Below are 23,524 nucleotides of genomic sequence, written 5' to 3' on the forward strand. Positions count from 1 at the left end.
CGGTCAATGGCGTACACGCAAAAAAATTCCAAAATAGTGTATTTTTGGTCACTTTTTATATCATGAAAAAATTAAAAAGCGATCAATACATAAATGGTACCGCTAAGATCTTCAAAAAATGAGCCCTCATACCGCCCCGTACGCGGAAAAATAGAGTTATAGGGGTCAGAAGATGACATTTTTAAACGTATACATTTTCCTGCATGTAGTTATGATTTTTTTTCCACAATTACGACAAAATCAAAGCTACATAAGTAGGGGATCATTTTACCCGTATGGACCTACAGAATAAAGAGAAGGTGTCATTTTTACCGAAAAATGTACTACGTAGAAACGGAAGCCCCCAAAAGTTACAAAATGGCGTTTTTTGTTTTTCAATTTTGTCTCACAATGAATTTTCCCGTTTCGCCGTCGATTTTTGGGTAAAATGACTGACGTCATTACAAAGTAGAGTTGGTGGCGCAAAAAATAAGCCATTATATGGATTTTTAGGTGCAAAATTGAAAGAGTTATGATTTTTTAAAGGTGAAGAGGAAAAAAACGAAAATGCAAAAACGGAAAAACCCTGCGTCCTTAAAGGGGTTAAGACCACTCTTGTATACATTAGCTTCATCATTTAATAGATCGGCACAACCTTTCCTTAATTTTATCATACCGTATTTTTCGCCGTATAAGACGCACTTTTTCTTCCCCAAAACTGGGGGGAAAAAGTCGGTGCGTCTTATACGGCGAATACACCCCTATGGCGGCGGCCCCTGCGGCCATCAACGGCCGGGACCCGCGGCTAATACAGGACATCACCGATCGCGGTGATGCCCTGTATTAACCCTTCAGACGCGGCGATCAAAACTGACCGCCACGTCTGAAGGGAAAGTGACACTAACCCGGCTGTTCAGCCATCTCACCGCGGCGTTCCGAACAGCCCGACTGAATAGCCGGGTTAGTGCTTACAGGACACCGGGAGGGACCTTACCTGCCTCCTCGGCGTCTTCTCCGTTCAGGGATCCCCCGTATGGCCGGCGCTCTCCTTCCTCGTCATCACGTCGTCGCGTACGTGCGTAACGACGTGATGGCGGCGACGGAGAGCGAGGATACCCAAACGTTCCGGAGCGACGGGGACGCGGCGACAGCGATGGAGCGACATTCAGGGCAGCGGTTTCGGGTCCGGAGCGGCGGGGACACGTGAGTATTACCTCCTATGCAGTGGTCTTCAATCTGCGGACCTCCAGATGTTGCAAAACTACAACTCCCAGCATGCCCGGACAGCCGTTGGCTGTCCGGGCATGCTGGGAGTTGTAGTTTTGCAACATCTGGAGGTCCGCAGGTTGAAGACCACTATTGGGTTAAAATTTTTTTATTTTTTTAGATTTTGCACCTATAAATTGGGTGCGTCCTATAGGGCGAAAAATACGGTAATCAATTGGATAAGAGTATTTCAATACACACTTTAATATAGATCCAGGCATAACTTTCTTCCCCGATAGGGAATTTGTTCCTTTTACTCTTATTTCTTTATACTTTTGTTATATTTACTCTTTGATTGAAACCTAAAACCAAAAAAACCTAAAACCAAAACTAAGAAATAGACAGCTCCGCCCGTCATTTGATGTTTGTGATTGTGAACATCAATATGGCTTCTCTCCTGTGTGTATTCTCTCATGGTTAACAAGCTCTGATTTAATTTTAAAACATTTTCTACATTCTGAACATGAATATGGCTTCTCTCCTGTGTGAATTCTCTCATGTCTCAGAAGACGGAAAAAAAAATGAATATAAAGAGAAAATGTTTCTTCCTCAGAGGACACAGAGACCGGAGCCTGGATAATGGGGACAGAGCCCGCTCATATAGAACAGCAATAACCCCACCCCCTGCCGGGGACCCCTACAAATCCACTGTCTCCCCAGCAGCACTCCGCACCCCTGTCTGGAGAAACACCAAGAATGTCCCTTCTCCATGTCCACAAGGACTCACAGGGACAACCTCTTGTTATAGGGACCGGTTCACACACAGGATTTTACTTATTAGGGACAACACAGAAGTGTCCTGATAGGACAGAAGTGACACATGAGATACAATCAGTAATATTTCTAATGGAAATGAGGCCGAGGTAATACATAGTAATCACCAATCATTATCATCCATAGAAATCATCCAATCATACTGTAGTGTAGAGCTACAAGTCACTACTAAATGATACACAATAGCATTACATATTACTTCTCATTACCGTTATTTACCTACAAAGGTCACATGACCCCAGGTGCTGATGACCAAGAGATGATGTTGGCTTTAGCTTCTGCTTAGGTTTCATTAAAATGTTTATTCAAGGGTTAATTCTCACAACAGAACTTAAGACACATCACATTTTACCGATACCTAAAATCTCATATTTCCATTCTCTATATTATTATATTTTTTATCATTTATTATTTCATCCATCAGACTACAGTGTGACTTCTCTTGTGTCCAGAAAGTTGGGATTGATATATAAAACATTTCCCACATTCCAAACATTGATAGTTCTTCTCCCTTGTGTGACTTCTCTCATGTGTAAGAAGATTTCCTTTACTTGTAAAACATTTCCCACATTCTGAACACAAATATGGCTTCTCTCCTGTGTGAATTCTCTCATGTATAACAAGATCTGATTTGCTTATAAAACATTTACCACAATCTGAACATGAACACAGCTTCTCTCCTGTGTGACTTCTCTCATGCTTAACAAGACTTGGTTTGTTGGTAAAACATTTCCCACATTGTGAACATGAATACGGCTTCTCTCCTGTGTGAATTCTCTCATGTATAACAAGATCTGATTTACTTTTAAAGCATTTCCCACATTGTGAACATGAATACGGCTTCTCTCCTGTGTGAATTCTCTCATGCTTAACAAGATTTGATTTACCTGTAAAACATTTCCCACATTCAGAACATGAATATGGCTTCTCTCCTGTGTGACATCTCTCATGCAATATCAGAACTGATTTTTGTGTAAAACATTTCCCACATTGAGAACATGAATACGGCTTCTCTCCTGTGTGAATTCTCTTATGTATAACAAGTTCTGATTTACATTTAAAACATTTCCCACATTCTGAACATGAATACGGCTTCTCTCCTGCGTGAATTCTCTCATGTCTCCTAAGATCTGATATACTTATAAAACATTTCCCACATTCAGAACATGAATATGGCTTCTCTCCTGTGTGACTTCTCTCATGTGTAACAAGATTTGATTTGTGTGTAAAACATTTGCCACATTCTAAACATGAAAATGGCTTTTCTCCCATGTGAATTCTCTTATGTGAAACAAGCTGCGTTATATTTCGAAAACATTTTCCACATTCGGAACACGAATATGGCTTTTCTCCTGTGTGTATTTTCTCATGTTTAACCACCTCTGCTTTACTTTTAAAACCTTTTCCACATTCTGAACACGAATATGGCTTCTCTCCTGTGTGTTTTCTCTCATGGTTAACAAGCTCCGATTTAATTTTAAAACATTTTCTACATTCTGAACATGAATATGGCTTCTCTCCTGTGTGTAATCTCTCATGTTTAAGAAGCTCTGCTTTACTTTTAAAACATTTTCCACATTCTGAACATGAATATGGCTTCTCCCCTGTATGGATTCTCTCATGTATAGTAAGAGCTGATTGACATTTACAGGATTTCCCACATTCTGAACACACATACAGCTTCTTTCCTATATGACTTTTTCTGTGTCTAACAAGTTCTGATTTTCTTGTAAATTCTCTTCCACATTCCTCACAATATAAAACTTTCTCCCCTTTCTGATCTGTCCATGTGATAACAATGTGTGGTTGGTCAGGAGAAGGTTCCCCATGATCAGGTGGATTATTATAGGATAGATGTGGATAGACATTAGGGGTAAGGAGGTCTTCTCCTGAGGAGCGCTCCATCATATCTTCATCTTCTCCTTTATCATTCAGGAATAACATGAAGTTTCCCTCAAAATTCTTACTGGGATTTCCTGTTGGGATAAAAATGGATTATGGGAAATGTATAAAATATTATTAGGTTGGAAACACACATGAAGTTTTGCTGCAGTTTTTGATGGTTATAACACAGGGGATCACTGGGGCCTATCAGGTGTGTATATAAGGTGTCTTGGATGTTCCAGACCCTGCCATGCTTACTGAACTGTTCACACAGAGGCATATTCACAGTGTAGGGTCCGTCCCAGGAGGCCACCTTATCGTGGTGGGACAGTCCAAGCTATTTGACCGCCGGCGGAGACAAATTTGCGAGCTAAGTGCCTCACTATTTCATAGTTTCACATTTGCATCTATTACACCATAGCTGTATAGCTCTCCATGTTTTATCTGCATGTTCATGTTTCACCTATATCCTTGTGCTGGCAGTGTGCTGCTGTATTCTTCTGTTGCTGTATATTTAGCTTAGTAGCGTGCACCTGCAGGCCAGGTCCATATAATAGTTTGGTATCAACTAAAGTGCTGGCTGACTTATTCTTTGTCTGTATTGCACATATGGGGGAGTGGCTACCTCCATGTTGGCCTTGCACCCCACCCACCTCTATCAGGTGTGTATATAAGGTGTCTTGGATGTTCCAGACCCTGCCATGCTTACTGAACTGTTCACACAGAGGCATATTCACAGTGTAGGGTCCGTCCCAATGAGGCCACCTTATCGCGGTGGGACGGTCCAAGCTATTTGACCGCCGGCGGAGACAAATTTGCGAGCTAAGTGCCTCACTATTTCATAGTTTCACATTTGCATCTATTACACCATAGCTGTATAGCTCTCCATGTTTTATCTGCATGTTCATGTTTCACCTATATCCTTGTGCTGGCAGTGTGCTGCTGTATTCTTCTGTTGCTGTATATTTAGCTTAGTAGCGTGCACCTGCAGGCCAGGTCCATATAATAGTTTGGTATCAACTAAAGTGCTGGCTGACTTATTCTTTGTCTGTATTGCACATACGGGGGAGTGGCTACCTCCATGTTGGCCTTGCACCCCACCCACCTCTATCAGGTGTGTATATAAGGTGTCTTGGATGTTCCAGACCCTGCCATGCTTACTGAACTGTTCACACAGAGGCATATTCACAGTGTAGGGTCCGTCCCAATGAGGCCACCTTATCGCGGTGGGACGGTCCAAGCTATTTGACCGCCGGCGGAGACAAATTTGCGAGCTAAGTGCCTCACTATTTCATAGTTTCACATTTGCATCTATTACACCATAGTTGTATAGCTCTCCATGTTTTATCTGCATGTTCATGTTTCACCTATATCCTTGTGCTGGCAGTGTGCTGCTGTATTCTTCTGTTGCTGTATAGATAGCCTAGTAGCTTGCACCTGTAGGCCAGGTCCATATAATAGTTTGGCATCAACTAAAGTGCTGGCTGACTTATTCTTTGTCGTTAATGTAAAGTAGCTCTAAGGTACATACCTGGGGTAACACCTCCTGGGATTTCCTCCTTCACTTCCCTCATACACGAGTGATCGGCCCAAAAATCTGTCTCCTCTTCTGGTTCATCTTTAACCTCAACCTTAATATACATCAGATCTTCAACCTGAACAAACAAGAAATTAAATGTTAAAAAGAACTTTACCTCAATCATTTCTGGTCATATTTTGGAAATTCTTTACGTCATCTACCTGATGCTTCTCTGGGACATTTCCCTCTGGACAGTCCTGGGAATACAGAGGACGGGGACACCTCTCGGGTGGATTTCTATCAATGACTTCATCTGTAGGGAACACACAGGGAATGAATACATCAGTACAGAACACACAGTGATGAATAGATTATTCCATGTGATGATCAGATGATGGGTGTAGTAGTATCTAGGAGACCCTCCACCAATAAAAGTCTCCCCCTCCTTACACTGCTGATAGGCCCCGAAATCCGTCTCCTCTTCTGGTTCAGTTTTAACCTCAACCTTAATATCCATCAGATCTTTATCCTTAAAAAAGATAGGAAGAAAATGTAAGTTGATCTTGGGGTCAATCACTTTCTGGTCATATTTTGGGGAGACTTTAGCGCCATCTACCTGATGCTTCTCTGGGACATTTCCCTCTGGACAGTCCTGGGAATACAGAGGGCGGGGACACCTCTTGGGTGGATTTCTATCAATGACTCCATCTGTAGGGAACACACAGGGAATGAATACATCAGCTCCTGTATATCCATCTATATATATCATACACTTCTCACCTCTAGGTTATTTATCAGGCCTCAATAACAATGTTCTGCCCCTCCCCCACTTTCTGATAAAACATCAGATAATCCAGTCAGACCTGCAGTGAAATCCCAGGCCCGAAGCTGCTGGTCCCTACAGAGACTCGGCTGTCACTCCTTCCTCAGGGGAATCCATTGTCAGCAGGTGGAGGAGACACAGACATTTCGGTAATAAATGGGTCATCTGGGGTAGAAATCTGGTCTCTAATCCCTTATTAGAGGATTCTATATGTCCACAGAGGGAACATACGTTGCGGCTCCATCTTCTATCAAACTTTCTGTAGTAAGAAAACGACTGCTCCAAAGTCTCCTCCACCAGGGACCATGTGGGATAAGTCTCTATGTCTATATAACCACAAGTTCTCTGTCATGTGACGACTATTCCTCTCTCAGAGGTGAATGAGGGGTTAAATATCTGTGGCACCATGACAGTACACAGTAGTGCTGGGCAGTATACCGGTATGAACCGGATACTGTTTTTTTTTCTCCCACGGTATGGATTTTTGCCCATACCGCTATACCGGTCGGACCCCTCCCCCACCCTCCGGATGAATTGTAGAGCCCAGCGCGGCGCCCTCACTTGTCCCGGTGTGCTTCTGTGGCCCTAAAGAAGCTAATCCATTTACTGTGTCCCCTCGCTGCGCCTGTCAGCCAGTGTCCCCGCGAGCACGATCAATCCCCACCGCTAACGGGATCCATGTGCCCACTAGCGGTGTCACAAGAATGCCTCCCGCGAGCGCTACCATCACCGCTAGCGGGGTCCCTGTGCCCACTAGCTGTGTCACAAGAATGCCGAGCGCGGCTCTGTTCCCCGTCCCTGTCAGCTCTCAGGGTACGGGAACAGATTTAAAAGCCTTGCGCGCGGCTAACATAGTACTGTGCAGGCGCAGCACTACGCAAATAGCGTAGGGTTAACGTAGGCAGCGCTAGGAGCCTACCGTTAGCCCTATGCTATTTGCTTAGTACTGCGCATGCGCAGTACTACGTTAGCTATGCGTGAGGCTTTTAAATCTGTTCCCGTACCCTGAGAGCTGACAGGGACGGGGAACAGAGCCGCGCTCTGCATTCTTGTGACACCGCTAGTGGGCACAGGGACCCCACTGGCGGTGATGATAGCGCTCACGGGGGGCACATTTGACACCGCTAGTGGGCACAGGGACCCCGCTCGCGGGGTGGGGACAGGCGGTAATACCGTGATAATAAAAAAAAATATACTGTGATATTCATTTTAGGCCATACCGCCCAGCACTAGTACACAGATGTCAGGCCCAAGGCCTGATTATTAAAATCCTATATGTGTATTATAAATTATATATGTGTATAAACTAAGACAAGGGTGAGGGGTCAGACTGTTTTGTGTATTGCATTTTATGTCTTGGTATCTCCTTTGAAGTCGTGCACACTGGTCCCATCATATAATCAAACAGATAAGGGGCCAGGAAGAGAGAAGACCCCCCTGGTGGGACCAGAGGGGAGAGGGGAATGGAGTCTCCCTCCCAAGAAAGCAGCATATGATATTTAAAAACAATGCTAGACTAAAAAGTTGGTTGTTAAAAGCTGGGCCACAAGCTGACAAGACCATCCTAAGAACAGCTGAAACTCACTCTCTTGGAGCTGCTATACCATCATGCTGTAAGAACTTCATCTTTTGTTTTCTGAACTTGCCTTGCTAAACTCTTTTATACCTGTATGTCATTTGTTCCTGTATTTTTATATATATAGCACTGTGATACCTTTTATCAGATTAAATGTTTAATTAATCAGCTCTGGTCTTTGATCTCTAAATATATGAGCTCACCTTTCTGAAGGCAGCTCGGGTGAAACACGTTTATCTAAGGGTTAATTTGGTGACTTGCTGGGACTAGTAGTGGATACCTAAAGGTCTGGTGGCCTTAACCCTTGCACCATCACATGCTCTCTAGCGTCTTGGCTGGACCGATAGGGTGTGATCGTGACAACTGGTGGCAGCGTCGGGATATATTTAGAGATTTTTAGTGCTTGCTGGATTTTACCTGTAAGGAAATCTTAACACTAAAAAAGAAATTGCATACATCTTCTTGTGTGTAAACTCCAAAGACAGAGCTCAGTGCTGGTTTAAAAGACATACAAAAAGAGTGCAAGACAGTTCTGTCCTCCCCATCTCCTGTTTTACCTCCTCTGTCTCATCTCGGAAATATGGAGGCATATCGCAAGCAGTCCAAGCCTGCACTGGAGCTAATGTGCCAAGAAAAGGACATCCCTACTGCAGGAAAGAACAAGGAACAACTTATTGCTTGTCAGGATTCGGCAAGCTGGAGGTGGATCCTCTGTGTCAGAGAGGGATTGGCGTGGACCGTGCCGGCGGACCGGTTCTAAGTTGCTACTGGTATTCACTAGAGCCCGCCGCAAAGCGGGATGGTCTTGTAGCGGCGGTAGCAACCAGGTCGTATCCACCGGCAATGGCTCAACCTCTCTGACTGCTGAGATAGGCGCGGTACAAGGGATTAGGCAAGAGCAAGGTCGGACGTAGCAGAAGGTCAAGGCAGGCAGCAAGGATCGTAGTCAGGGGCAACGGCAAGAGGTCGGGAACACTGGCTTGGGACATACAAGGAACGCTTTCACTGGCACAATGGCAACACGATCCGGCAAGGAAGGGAAAGTGAGGTTATATAGGGAAGTGCACAGGTGAACACACTAATTAGAACCAGACGCCAATCAGTGGCGCACCGGCCCTTTAAATCGCAGAGAGCCGGCGCGCGCGCGCCCTAGGGAGCGGGGCCGCGCGTGCGTGGACAGAACAGACGTGGAACGAGTCTGGTAAGCGGGCCGGGATGTGAATCGCGAGCGGGCGCGTCCCGCATCGCATCCCGGCTAGGGACACTATCGCAGAGCTCCCGGTCTGACTGGGGCGCTGCGAACAGGAGAACGCTGCGAGCGCTCCGGGGAGGAGCGGGGACCCGGAGCGCTCAGCGTAACAGTACCCCCCCCCTTGGGTCTCCCCCTCTTTTTGGAACCTGAAAATTTGAGAATTAGGTTCTTGTCAAGAATGTTATCCTCGGGTTCCCATGACCTCTCCTCAGGACCACAATTCTCCCAATCTACAAGAATTTTTTTTTTACCTCTGACAGTCTTAGACGCGAGAATTTCTTTAACCGAGAAGACATCTGAGGACCCAGAGACAGGAGTAGGAGCAACAACCTTGGGAGAAAAGCGGTTAAGGATAAGCGGTTTAAGGAGGGAGACATGAAAAGCATTAGGAATACGGAGAGAAGGGGGAAGGAGTTTGTAGGAGACAGGATTGATTTGGCACTTGATCTAAAGGGTTCAAGGTAACGTGGTCCCAGTTTATAACTGGGGACACGGAAGCGGATATACTTGGCGGAGAGCCACACTTTGTCTCCAGGAACAAAGACAGGAGGAGTTCTTTTTTTTGTCGGCATGCTTCTTCATCCGGGATGAGGCCTGTATGAGGGATTTTTGAGTCTCATTCCAGATGGTGGAGAAGTCCCGAGTAACCTCATCAACAGCGGGCCAACCAGAAGGCATGAGAGGGGGGGGGGGGAAAGAGGGTGACGGCCGTACACCACAAAGAATGGGGATTTAGCGGAGGATTCAGAGATTTTGAAATTCTACGAGAATTCAGCCCAGGGTGGAAGATCGGCCCAATCATCCTGGCGGGAGGAAACAAAATGTCGCAAATAGTCACCAAGAACCTGGTTAACTCTCTCTACTTGCCCATTGGATTGAGGATGATAGGAAGACGAGAAATTTAATTTGATTTTAAGTTGATTACAGAGGGCCCTCCAGAATTTCGACACAAATTGAACGCCTCTATCCGAGACGATATGCGTGGGAAGCCCGTGAAGGCGAAAAATGTGCACAAAAAATTGTTTCGCCAACTGTGGCGCAGAAGGAAGCCCTGGAAGTGGAATAAAATGTGCCATCTTGGAGAAACGATCAACGACCACCCAAATTACTGTGTTGCCATGGGATAAAGGCAGGTCTGTTATAAAGTCCATGGCAATCTGAGACCATGGTAGCTCAGGAACAGGCAGAGGATGATGGAGGCCGGCAGGCTTCTGACGAGGGGTCTTGTCCCGGGCACAGACTGTACAAGCCCGAACAAAATCAGCAACATCTGCTTCCAGGGTAGGCCACCAATAAAATCGAGAGATGAGCTGGATGGATTTTTTGATGCCAGCATGGCCGGCGAGGTGCGAGGAGTGTCCCCATCTGAGGATCTTGAGGCGCTGCCGTGGAGGGACGAAAGTCTTTCCAGGAGGAGTTTGTCTGATGGAAGCTGGGGAAGCGGAGATCAGACACTCAGGAGGAACAATGTGTTGCAGGGGGGGCTTCCATTTTGGAGGCATCCGAGGAACGAGGCAAAAAAACAACGACCACCTAGCCTGGCGCGGGTTCAGCCGTTGGGCAGACTGAAGATAAGAGAGATTCTTGTGATCTGTGTATATGATAATTGGGTATTTGGACCCCTCCAGCAGGTGCCTCCATTCCTCGAGGGCTAGTTTTATGGCCAGCAGTTCTCGATCACCAATGGAGTAATTTTTCTCCGCCGGAGAGAAGGTCCTAGAAAAGAAACCACAAGTAACGTTATGTCCAGAAGAGTTTTTTTGTAGGAGTACAGCTCCGGCTCCCACCGAGGAGGCGTCTACCTCCAGTGAGAAGGGTTTAGATGGATCAGGTCTGGAGAGTACGGGAGCAGAAGAAAAGGCAGTTTTGAGACGGTTGAATGCCTCGTCCGCTTGGGGAGACCAGGACTTAGGGTTGGCGTTTTTCTTGGTTAGGGCCACAATTGGGGCCACAATGGTGGAAAAACGTGGAATAAATTGTCGGTAGTAATTGGCAAACCCCAAGCAGCTTTGGATAGCTCGGAGTCCAGAGGGGCGTGGCCAATCTAACACGGCTGACAGTTTGTCTGGGTCCATTTGAAGTCCCTGGCCAGAGACTAAATATCCTAGGAAGGGAAGAGATTGGCATTCAAAGAGACATTTCTCCATCTTGGCATATAATTGATTGTCAAGGAGTCTCTGGAGCACCAGGAGGACATGACGGCGGTGTTCTTCGAGGGTAGAAGAGAAAATCAAAATGTCGTCCAAGTAAACCACAACACAGGTATATAACAAATCCCGAAAAATTTCATTTACAAAGTCCTGGAAGACAGCAGGGGCGTTGCAGAGCCCAAAGGGCATAACCAGATATTCAAAGTGTCCGTCTCTGGTGTTAAATGTGGTCTTCCAATTTGGTGAAGATGTTAGCGCCACGTAGGCGATCAAAGAATTCTGAGATAAGAGCCAGGGGATAGCGGTTTTTTATAGTGATCTTAATAAGACCACGGTAATCGATGCATGGCCGTAAGGAACCGTCTTTTTTGGAGACAAAGAAGAACCCGGCTCTGGCAGGGGAGGAAGACTTGCGGATGAATCCCCTTTTTAAATTTTCTTGGATGTAATCCGACATGGCTTGTGTTTCAGGAGCTGACAGAGGATAGATTCTGCCCCGGGGTGGAGTAGTACCAGGGAGGAGATCAATAGGACAGTCATAAGGCCTGTGAGGAGGCAAAGTCTCTGCTTGTTTTTTGCAATAAACATCGGCATAGTCCAAATAGGCCTTGGGGAGTCCTGGTATAGGAGGAGCCTTAGGGGTTTGACTGGCAGGACTGGGAGCAGACATGAGGCATTTTTTGTAGCAAGAAGCACCCCAGTTCTTGATTTCCCGGTGGTCCAGTCAAGGGTAGGGGAATGGCGTTGGAGCCAAGGCAGTCCGAGAAGAATTTCAGAATTGCAGTTAGAGAGGGCCAGAAATTTAATTTTTTCGTGATGAGGTCCAATGCACATTAACAGGGGTTCTGTGCGGTAACGCACAGTACAGTCCAATCTTTCACCATTAACTGAAGCGATGTAGAGAGGTCTGGCGAGACTGGTCACTGGGATGTTGAATCTGTTAACGAAAGACGCCAAAATAAAATTTCCTGCAGATCCAGAATCCAAGAAGGCCACAGCTGAGAAGGAGGAGTTAGAAGAAGAAATCCGCACAGGCACAGTAAGACGTGGAGAAGCAGAGTTCACACCTAGAGCTGTCTCACCTTTGTGCGGGATCGGAGTGCGTCTGTCCTGACGTGGAGGACGGATAGGACAATCCTTCAAGAAGTGTTCGGTACTAGCACAGTATAGGCATAGGTTCTTATTGCGGCAGCGTGTCCTCTCTTGTGGTGTCAGGCGAGACCGGTCTACTTGCATAGCCTCCACGGCGGAAGGCACAGGAACAGATTGCAGCGGACCAGAGAAGAGAGGAGCCGGGGAGAGAAACCGCCTAGTGCGAACAAAGTCCATATCCTGACGGAGCTCCTGGCGTCTTTCGGAAAAACGCATGTCAATGCGGGTGGCCAAATGAATAAGTTCATGCAGGTTGGCAGGGATTTCTCGTGCGGCCAGCACATCTTTGATGTTACTGGGTCGCGCAGAGGGCCTCGTTATCGCCTACTGAAGAATTACCCTGGACCAGGTTAAGCAGGGCAGTCTCGGCAGAAGAAGCTCGGGCTGGTTCCTTGAAGACACTTCGAATCTCCCCGAAGAAGGTCTGTACGGAGGCAGTGACAGGATCATTGCGGTCCCAGAGGGGTGTGGCCTATGACAGGGCCTTCCCAGACAGGAGATTAACCACGAAAGTCACCTTTGACCGTTCAGTTGCAAATTGGTCCGACATCATCTCCAAATGCAGGGAACATTGCGAGAGAAAACCACGGCAAAGACTAGAGTCCCCATCGAACTTGTCTGGCAACGATAAACGGAGGCTGGATGCGGCCACTCGCTGCGGAGGAGGTGCAGGAGCTGGCGGAGGAGATGGTTGCTGAAGCTGTGGTAGAAGCTGCTGTAGTATAACAGTCAGTTGAGACAGCTGATGGCCTTGTTGCGCTATCTGTTGCGACTGCTGGGCGACCACCGTGGTAAAGTCAGCGACAACTGGCAGTGGGACCTCAGCGGGATCCATGGCCGGATCTACTGTCAGGATTCGGCAAGCTGGAGGTGGATCCTCTGTGTCAGAGAGGGATTGGCGTGGACCGTGCCGGCGGACCGGTTCTAAGTTGCTACTGGTATTCACCAGAGCCCGCCGCAAAGCAGGATGGTCTTGCAGCGGCGGTAGCAACCAGGTCGTATCCACCGGCAACGGCTCAACCTCTCTGACTGCTGAGATAGGCACGGTACAAGGGATTAGGCAAGAGCAAGGTCGGACGTAGCAGAAGGTCAGGGCAGGCAGCAAGGATCGTAGTCAGGGGCAACGGCAAGAGGTCTGGAACACTGGCTTGGGACATACAAGGAACGCTTTCACTGGCACAATGGCAACAAGATCCGGCAAGGAAGGGAAGGGGAAGTGAGGTTATATAGGGAAGTGCACAGGTGAACACACTAATTAGAACCAGACGCCAATCAGTGGCGCACCGGCCCTTTAAATCGCAGAGAGCCGGCGCGCGCCCTAGGGAGCGGGGCCGCGCGCTCCGGGACAGATCAGACGGGGAACGAGTCTGGTAAGCGAGCCGGGATGCGAATCGCGAGCGGGCGCGTCCCACATCGCGGATCGCATCCCGGCTAGGGACACTATCGCAGCGCTCCCGATCAGCGGGTCTGACCGGGGCGCTGCGAACAGGAGAACGCTGCGAGCGCTCCGGGGACCCGGAGCACTCGGTGTAACATTGCTGATCTTGTGGAGTATGATCCCGTGCAGAAGAGCTGAGTGACATGAGACAAAGTCCTACAGCTGGAACTGCCATCCAAGGACTGATATCTCCTGGGGAATATAACATTACTCCCCATCAGGACAGTACTCCACATTAGGCCTTGGACTCTTATATGCGGACTGCCTTACAACACCTTGGGAATGTGGCTGCCAATATGAAACTCCAACTGCTTCTCCAGTACCAAACTGCAGAGAGAGAGGCCCAGGCACGAGCGGCAGAGAGAGAGAGGCCCAGCGAAGGCATGAACCGGAGGTTCTGAGGCTGAGAGGGGATGCTTCATCCGCACGGAGTGATGTGCAGGATCAAGGAGACCACAAACCCCACTTGGAACATTTTCCCATGTTGGAGAAAGATGGTGATCTGGATGTGTTCCTGAGGGGATTTGAAAAGGTTTGCCGGCAGTTCCATCTACCTAAGGAACAGTGGGGACGATATCTAACCCCACGGCTGCAAGGAAAAGCTCTGGATGTGTTTGCTTCGCTTCCCTCTGAGAGTGACCAGGACTATGAGGCAATAAAATCTGCCCTGCTCAAAAGTTTTAATCTGACTCCAGAGACTTATCGGAAAAAGTTTCGGACTTTGCAACAAAGTGCCACAGAAAGCTGCACTGAACATGCAGGTCAGCTAAGGATTGCATTCAGGCAATGGACTGGGGGCCTACAAGTCACTACCTATGAGGCCCTGGAGGACTTGATGGTCCTGGATCAGTTTGTCCAAACACGGAGCTTTGAAGCCAGAGAGTGGATTTTGGACCGCAAGCCCAAGACAGCCATGGAAGCAGCAGAACTAGGAGATGACTTTGCCAACAACCGGGCACCAGCAGCAAAGCGTGGATCTGCACAAGCCGGAGCAAGTACCTGGAGGGGAGCCACACACCCACAGAGCACCACCAGGTCAGCCGGGAAATTCTTGCCATCATTCCCAAAAGCAACAGGAGCCACACTGGGTCAGGGGGACACCCGCCGATGTTACAGATGAAACAATATTGGGCACACGAGTGCCACTTACCCCAACAAAAAGAATTCTCCACCAGTAGCTGGAGGACACACAGCCGTTCTTCTGGTGTCCGGAGCGGTGGAGAAAAGAGCGGATAACCTGCAGAGTGTAACTGTGGGTGACCGGGTGACAGTGGGTTTGCGAGATTCTGGAGCCTCCTATACCTTGGTGCAGCATGAAGTGGTGGATACAGAGGACATCATCCCTGGAAGAACCATGGCTTTAAAAGGAATTGGAGGTATGCGGCCTGCTATGCCCATGGCCCGTGTGTACCTGGATTGAGGTACAGGCAAAGGTTTGCGGGTGGTGGGGGTCTCTGAGGACATCCCTGTTAATGTTCTGCTGGGGAATGATTTGGATCGGATGCTCTGTCATTATGCTCCAGAGGACACTACCTGCACACCGGATGGGCTAGGAGAGAGCCCTGTTCATTCTGAGGTACTGTGCAAGACTTTGGGAGACACTGTGAAACGTGGTAACTGGGAGGGGGTGCAGGGGATTGATAATTGTTTACCTGTGACTGAACCAGTAAATGTTTTCCAAAAGTGGAATGGGGTGTATTGTAAAATGTGGTGACAATGCATTGCCAATACCTAGTGGAGATGGGCTAGGGGGAGGGGTTGGTGTGCCCCTGGTGACATGTAAGGATGAGGGACCAGCAGTGAGTGATATGTCACAATCCTGTGAGCCTAAGGAGGAGGAGGGAAGGAGTGATAGCCCTGTGTATGATGCCTGTATTGTTATGTCTGGAACTGAGGGGGAGGAAGGTAAACCCCAGGGAGGCATACCAATGGTGACAGTGGTAACGCGTCAGCAGCATGCCAGGGCTGCAGCTTTAAAAGGAAGGGAGGATGGTGATGCAAGGGGCAAGCTGTGTGACTTTTAAGCCCCAGCAGAGGAAGGTGGAGATGCTAGTTCACCTGGGGGAACTGTGCTCCCTGATACCACGAGATGGGGGGAGGGAAATGAGCATTTCCGGGATGCTCTGCGCAGTGACCCTTCCCTTGAAGGGCTGAGACAACGTGCTAAACATACAGGTTTTGACACAGATGGGCATCGGGTATATTGGGAAAATGATATCTTGTACTGGGAGTCCCTTTCCAAAGGCATGCTAGGGGCCCAGGAGAGAGAAAGGCAGTTAGGGGTTCCTAGGCCGTACAGTAAAGAGCTGCTGAGGTTGGCCCATGAGACCCCCCTGGCAGGACATTTGGGAGTGGCCAAGACAAAGTCCAGGTTGGCACACAATTTCTACTGGCCGGGTATGGGTACTGCTGTTGCCAATTATTGTAGATCTTGTCGTGTCTGCCAGAGGGTGGGTAAGTCTGGGGATGTAACTCGTGTTCCCCTAGTGCCCCTACCAGTCATATCTGTACCCTTTGAACGAGTGGCAGTGGATATTGTGGGACCTCTAGCTATACCCAGCAGCACAGGGAAACCATTTATTCTCACTGTGGTGGATTATGCAACTAGGTACCCTGAAGCTGTTGCCTTATCCTCTGTCCGGGCAGATAAGGTGGCAGATGCACTGATCAGTATATTCTGCAGGGTGGGGTTCCCCAGAGAACTGCTCACTGATCAGGGCACACAGTTCATGTCCAATCTCATGCAAAGTCTCTGTAAGAAGGTGAATATACAGCACTCGGTAGCAAGCCCATACCACCCCCAAACAAATGGTCTCTGTGAGAGGTTCAATGGGACCTTAAAACAAATGCTAAAAACCTTTGTAGAATCAGAGGGCAGAGACTGGGAAAAGTATTTACCCCATCTGTTATTTGCTTACAGGGAGGTACCCCAAGAGCCTACAGGTTTCTCGCCCTTTGAGTTATTATATGGTCACAAAGTGCGGGGACCCCGAGATTTAGTAAGAGGGGAATGGGAAGGGGGGCTACATGCCCCTGAGACTTCTGTGGTGGAGTATGTTCTGAGATTCAGGGACAGGATGCAGGCATTGACTGGGCTGGTACAGGACAACCTCACAGCAGCACAGTCCAGGCAGAAGTACTGGTATGATCACAATGCAAGGGACCGGGTCTATGAAGTGGGACAGAAGGTAATGGTTCTGAACCCCATCAGGCAGAATAAGTTGCAGGCTGCCTGGGAGGGTCCCTTCCCCATTTTGCAGCGCCTAGGACCCACCACATATGTAGTTGCCCTTGCTGAGAAAGGTCAGAGGCAGAGACAGTACCACATTAATATGGCATACTATGACCCTGAGGAGGTGGTACTCAGTGTATGCAGTGCACCAGAGGAAGGGCTGGGTAGTGATCCCCTACTGGACCTAGTGGAGGAAGCTGAGAGCCAGGGATCCCTTCAGGATGTAGAGATCAATCCACAGCTCTTGGCTGCAAGGAAAAGGCAGCTAAATGAGGAAATAGGCCCCTTCAGTGCCATCTTTGCCTGGGAATGCAGGGCCTGTGGTGTCAAGAAGAGAAATAGAGGAGTAATGGAGACAGATCTATCAGCCTGGACAGGCAAGATCTCTCTGTCCCCATCTTAAGGGGGAGGTGTCAGGCCCAAGGCCTGATTATTAAAATCCTATATGTGTATTATAAATTATATCTGTGTATAAACTAAGACATGGGTGAGGGGTCATTCAGACTGTTTTGTGTATTGCATTTTCTGTCTTGGTATCTCCTTTGAAGTCATGCACTCTGGTCCCATCATATAATCAAACAGATAAGGGGCCAGGAAGAGAGAAGACCCCCTGGTGGGACCAGAGGGGAGGGGGGGAATGGAGTCTCCCTCCCAAGAAAGCAGCATATGATATTTAAAAACAATGCTAGACTCAAAGTTGGGTGTAAAAAGCTGGGCCACAAGCTGACAAGACCATCCTAAGAAAAGCTGGAACTCTCTCATGGGCTGATATCATCATGCTGTAAGAACTTCATCTTTTGTTTTCTGAACTTGTCTTGCTAAACTCTTTTATATATTGTTATACCTGTATGTCATTTGTTCCTGTATTTTTATGTAGTCAGCACTGAGATACCTTTTATCAGATTAATTGTTTAATTAATCAGCTCCGGTCTTTGATCTCTAAATATATGAGCTCACCTTTCTGAAGGAGGCTCTGGTAAAACACGTTTATCTAAGGGTTAATTTGGTGACTTGCTGGGACTTGTAGTGGATACCCAGAGGTCTGGCGGCTTTAACCCTTGCACCATCACACTCTCTCTAGCGTCTTAGCTGGACCGATAGGGTGTGATCGTGACAACAGACAATGTACTTCTCTTCAGGCTGGAGGAGAGGTTTCCCGGCTGTTCGTATCCTGGGGAGGAGTCATTACGGAAGGAGATTCCTCCACCATCACCTATTCCATACATTCTGGACACAGGGGGTCGGCATATGAAGAGGACAGTAAAGTAGTCACCAAATCTCCAAAAAGATGGGGGAGATTATAAAAAGAATAGGAGGCACTGAAAGATAAAAGGTCCAGATACGGAGGACAAAGCAGCGAGAAGTAGCTGATGCCCCATTTGTCCCCCCCTCCCAATATGGCAGCTGGCCTGTCCACACAATTCTACACTACAGAGACGTCAGTGTGATAGATTTGGTTTTGGGGTCTGTATAATTATTGAGGTACATATTGTGAATATAATACCATATACGGGGCATTTTATGACTGTTCTGTGATGTGATCCAGGTCTATTACCCCGAGTTGTTTACACAATATCTTCTATTTTATGGAGTTTTCGGAGTGAATAGGACTCAAATGAAAGCACAAAAATCACAAAACTGAGAAAAATCTTCCGTCTGGTTTTGCTGAGCGGAATGTGAGGGGAATATCAGATATTCTGCAGTGTGAACATCGCCTTAAAGGAAGCACTGGGTGATCTTCTCCATGTAATCCGCCCTTTTATCTCTTGTCCGATAGTGATTTGCTGTTCTAGCTGATGATTCTGGGGGTAGAGTCCTGACGGATCTGTCTGGACCCGATCTCTCTTCTCTCTCTTTACACCAGACTCTTCTTTATCCTCCATTCCCTTCTTCCCTCTTTCTTTTTCTGTCTGATCTTAGTTTTGATACACTCCCTCCAGTACTTCTGTGGTTTATAGTTTCTTCCCTTGAAGTCAACGTGTCGCCTTCCATGCTCTGTGGCTTGTGAAGGTCATTCGACAACGAGGAGGCGGCTGAGGTCCTATTGTCTTCTCTATCTACAGGGAGAGGAAGGCTGAGGTCCTCTTGTCTTCTCTATCTACAGTGAGAGGAAGGCTGAGGTCCTCTTGTCTTCTCTATCTACAGCGAGAGGAAGGCTGAGGTCCTCTTGTCTTCTCTATCTACAGCGAGAGGAAGGCTGAGGTCCTCTTGTCTTCTCTATCTACAGCGAGAGGAAGGCTGAGGTCCTCTTGTCTTCTCTATCTACAGTGAGAGGAAGGCTGAGGTCCTCTTGTCTTCTCTATCTACAGCGAGAGGAAGGCTGAGGTCCTCTTGTCTTCTCTATCTACAGTGAGAGGAAGGCTGAGGTCCTCTTGTCTTCTCTATCTACAGTGAGAGGAAGGCTGAGGTCCTCTTGTCTTCTCTATCTACAGCGAGAGGAAGGCTGAGGTCCTCTTGTCTTCTCTATCTACAGTGAGAGGAAGGCTGGGGTCCTCTTGTCTTCTCTATCTACAGTGAGAGGAAGGCTGAGGTCCTCTTGTCTTCTCTATCTACAGTGAGAGGAAGGCTGAGGTCCTCTTGTCTTCTCTATCTACAGTGAGAGGAAGGCTGAGGTCCTCTTGTCTTCTCTATCTACAGTGAGAGGAAGGCTGAGGTCCTCTTGTCTTCTCTATCTACAGTGAGAGGAAGGCTGAGGTCCTCTTGTCTTCTCTATCTACAGTGAGAGGAAGGCTGAGGTCCTCTTGTCTTCTCTATCTACAGGGAGAGGAAGGCTGAAGTCCTATTGTCTTCTCTATCTACAAGGAGAGGGTGGCTGAGCGCCTATTGTCTTTTATACCAATCAGTGTCACCTCTCACAGTAATATAGTAATGTAATGTACAGATCACTTCCCAGCAGTCTCCTCCTTATCATAAAGGACAGAACAGGAATTCTCAGCTTAGTTTTAGGCCTAGTGGTCAGAATAAAAACTGCAAGATTTCAGGATTATGTTATAATATTGATAAAAAATCCATTATTACATACCTGAGACAACACCTCCTGGAATTATTACATACCTGGGACAACACCAACTGGCATTATTACATACCTGAGACAACACCTCCTGGAATTATTACATACCTGGGACAACACCTCCTGGCATTATTACATACCTGGGACAACACCTCCTGGCATTATTACATACCTGGGACAACACCTCCTGGAATTATTACATACCTGGGACAACACCTCCTGGCATTATTACATACCTGGGACAACACCTCCTGGCATTATTACATACCTTGGACAACACCGCCTGGAATTATTACATACCTGGGACAACACCTCCTGGAATTTCCTCCTTTACTTCCCTCATACACGGCGGATCGGCCCAGAAATCCATCTCCTCTTCGGGCTCAATCTTAATATTAATCTGATCTTCAACCTGAACAAACACACAAAAAAAAAAGTTTACAATGAACTTTAGTTTGATCCCTTTATGGTCATATTATGGGGAGACTATAAGGACCCCCCTATAGAGATATAGGATCAGCCTCATCTACCTGATGCTTCTCTGGGACATTTCCCTCTGTATTCCCAGGACTGTCCAGAGGGCGGGGACACCTCTCGGGTGGATTTCTATCAATGACTCCATCTGTAGGGAACACACAGGGAATGAATACATCAGTGCTGGATAGATTTCTATGTTACTAGGTAGTGAAAGTGATATATATATATATATGTGTGTTCTTACCTTGTGATGTGAGGGGCCGGTGATCCTCCATCATGACTATGTCCTGGTACAGATCCTTGTGTCCTCCAACTCCTCCACTGAATAATAGACAGCGATGTCCTAATGGGGTCAGTTCTGGAGACCTCACCTACAAAAAGACATCGATAACATAGAGCGGCGCCAAAGATGGGGGACAACAATGGCGGAAATGTAGATGGGGGCCAACAATGGCGGAAATGTAGATGGGGGGCCAACAATGGCGGAAATGTAGATGGGGGGCCAACAATAGCGGAAATGTAGATGGGGGGCCAACAATGGCGGAAATGTAGATTGGGGGGGGGGGACAACAATGGCGGAAATGTAGATTGGGGGGGGGACAACAATGGCGGAAATGTAGATTGGGGGGGGGGACAACAATGGCGGAAATGTAGATTGGGGGGGGACAACAATGGCGGAAATGTAGATGGGGGGACAACAATGGCGGAAATGTAGATGGGGAACAACAATGGCGGAAATTTAGATGGGGGGACAACAATGGCGGAAATGTAGATGGGGGGACAACAATGGCGGAAATGTAGATGGGGGGACAACAATGGCGGAAATGTAGATGGGGGGACAACAATGGCGGAAATGTAGATGGGGACAACAATGGCGGAAATGTAGATGGGGGGACAACAATGGCGGAAATGTAGATGGGGGGACAACAATGGCGGAAATGTAGATGGGGGGACAACAATGGCGGAAATGTAGATGGGGGGACAACAATGGCGGAAATGTAGATGGGGGGACAACAATGGCGGAAATGTAGATGGGGGGACAACAATGGCGGAAATGTAGATGGGGGACAACAATGGTGGAAATGTAGATGGGGGGTCAACAATGGTGGAAATGTAGATGGGGGGACAACAATGGTGGAAATGTAGATGGGGGGACAACAATGGTGGAAATGTAGATGGGGACAACAATGGTGGAAATGTAGATGGGGACAACAATGGTGGAAATGTAGATGGGGGACAACCATGGGGGAAATGTAGATGGGGACAACCATGGGGAAAGGTCTAAAGATCAAAACTCATCAAATAAGACATAAAGAATAGAGATGAGATAAACTCCAGTAGATGTGACCTGAACCTGTCCCGGGCAGCGCTGCCCATTATCCCCCAGAATATTTTAGCTATTGAACCCCTCCCCCACGTGATTTGGATGAACAAAAAAAATAATGGAATGGATGTGAATGGTGGACACCAGAAATGAGCTTTGTAGCCGATGACATTATAAACCTGTCTCAGAGGGTGGCTGGGTGGCGGCCGGTGCATAAAGCTGGGTGGCGGCCGGTACATAAAGCTGGGTGGTGGGCGGAATATAAAGCTGGGTGGTGGGTGGAACATAGCATATAAAGCCGGGTGGCGGCCAGTGCATAAAGCCGGGTGGCGGCCGGTGCATAAAGCCGGGTGGCGGCCGGTGCATAAAGCCGGGTGGAATATAAAGCTGGGTGGCGGGCGGAATATAAAGCTGGGTGGCGGGCAGAATATAAAGCTGGGTGGCGTGGCTTGGCACCGACTAGTATGGCCGCACATTAAGGTGGCTCCTGCTCCGTTGGCCCCTAAATCCGCTTAAAACCCTGCTGGTGATCCTGCATTCTTATGGGGAGGAACTCCCGACGCTCCCGGACCACTCCTGCTGCTGCCCGGCTGCTTTCTGAGGCCCCCGGTGGCATTAGGCGCTTTTTACAGCTGACCCGGCCTTGGTGCCTTCTTCGCAGTCCGCCATTACGGGCCCTGCGCAGGGCCTGCGCTCCCGCTCTGAGGGACGTACCTCCGTTCACCGAAGTGTTTCTCCACCTGGCTCCCTGCTGCCGCCGGAACCACCCGGGACCTCGTCTCCCCTGCTGCAGTCTGCCTCTGCTACTCCGGCAGCTTCAGCACCCCGGACCCGGCCGTCCCTGCACGGCGCTGCCGTGCAGCTCACAGACTCTTCTGTGCCTGCTGTCGGCCCTTCTGCTCTCCAGCATCGGGACCCGGCGGTGAGTGGAACTCCTGTGCCCTCAGACCCTCAGCCTGTAGCTGAAGGGGATTGTTTGCCTCCCCTGTTGCCTCCATCCGTGGCCTCCTCTCCTCCTAAGGGACCGGAGACTCCATCTTGGGCGTCCTTGGTGAAGGGCCAGCCGGCTTCCCTCCATAGTCCACAGTTCCCTGCAGCTGCTCTTCACCGTTCAGCCTCCCCCTCACCGAGCTCTCCTGTGCTGGGAGCCAAGCTGAATTTCTCTGGGCCTCTCAGTCAGGGCAGGTGTCCCTCTCCTCCTTCAGCCCCCCCTCTCTCCGCCCCCATCTCTCCCCCTGGCTGCCCATCCTTCTGCCTCCTGCTCACCCAAGCCGCAAAGGCTCAGACAGGGCACGGTGATGTCCTCTGGTGCCCCCCAACTGTCCCCCCTGGGACCACCTCGTCTCTCTCCTGGGCTGGAGATGCCTGCTCAATCTGGGGCTCCCCCTGCATCCTGGGATGCCCTCTCTGATGCTGACCTCCCATACTCGGGCCACCCCATGCCCTCTCCAGCTCCGCCAGATCTCAGTCAGCTACTCTCCCAAATTCCTACTAAAGAGGACTTTCGGCTACTCATTGCAGAGGTCAAGGATGCCTGCCGGGTGGAAATCGCGTCCATACGCCAGGATCTACAGCATGTCTCAGATCGGGTGGAGGGTTTGGAGGATGCTCATGACACTACCAGGGCATATGTCGCACAGCTGCAATCTACTATTGCCTCCCAAACTG

At 48.5% G+C, this 23,524-nt stretch overlaps 2 protein-coding genes across 8 annotated transcripts in view; one reads left to right on the forward strand and one right to left on the reverse strand.

The window, feature by feature from the left end:
- The window catches only part of LOC130306379 (zinc finger protein 845-like), a 316,660-nt gene that overhangs the window by 130,054 nt on the left and 163,082 nt on the right, over nt 1–23,524 (forward strand). The gene's annotated exons all lie outside the window — the stretch shown is intronic.
- LOC130281700 (zinc finger protein 260-like) overlaps nt 1,657–23,524 on the reverse strand; it is a 29,283-nt gene continuing 7,415 nt past the window's right edge. For 2 of the 7 annotated variants that reach the window (XM_056529402.1, XM_056529329.1), the window contains exons 2-9: nt 20,777–20,903; nt 20,586–20,677; nt 20,356–20,467; nt 6,039–6,130; nt 5,873–5,951; nt 5,644–5,735; nt 5,435–5,558; nt 1,666–3,995 (exon numbers count right to left, since the gene is read on the reverse strand). In XM_056529402.1, coding sequence (XP_056385377.1) covers nt 2,440–3,995; nt 5,435–5,558; nt 5,644–5,735; nt 5,873–5,951; nt 6,039–6,130; nt 20,356–20,467; nt 20,586–20,677; nt 20,777–20,810 — 2,181 coding nt within the window. In that variant the 5' untranslated portion in view covers nt 20,811–20,903 and the 3' untranslated portion in view covers nt 1,666–2,439. Of the gene's footprint in view, nt 3,996–5,434; nt 5,559–5,643; nt 5,736–5,872; nt 5,952–6,038; nt 6,131–20,355; nt 20,468–20,585; nt 20,678–20,776; nt 20,904–23,524 lie in introns of all 7 variants that reach the window. The other 5 variants (XM_056529246.1, XM_056529487.1, XM_056529563.1 and 2 more) reach the window with 5 other exon arrangements.

Source organism: Hyla sarda, chromosome 1, assembly GCF_029499605.1.
Source record: "Hyla sarda isolate aHylSar1 chromosome 1, aHylSar1.hap1, whole genome shotgun sequence".
Lineage (NCBI taxonomy): Eukaryota > Metazoa > Chordata > Amphibia > Anura > Hylidae > Hyla > Hyla sarda.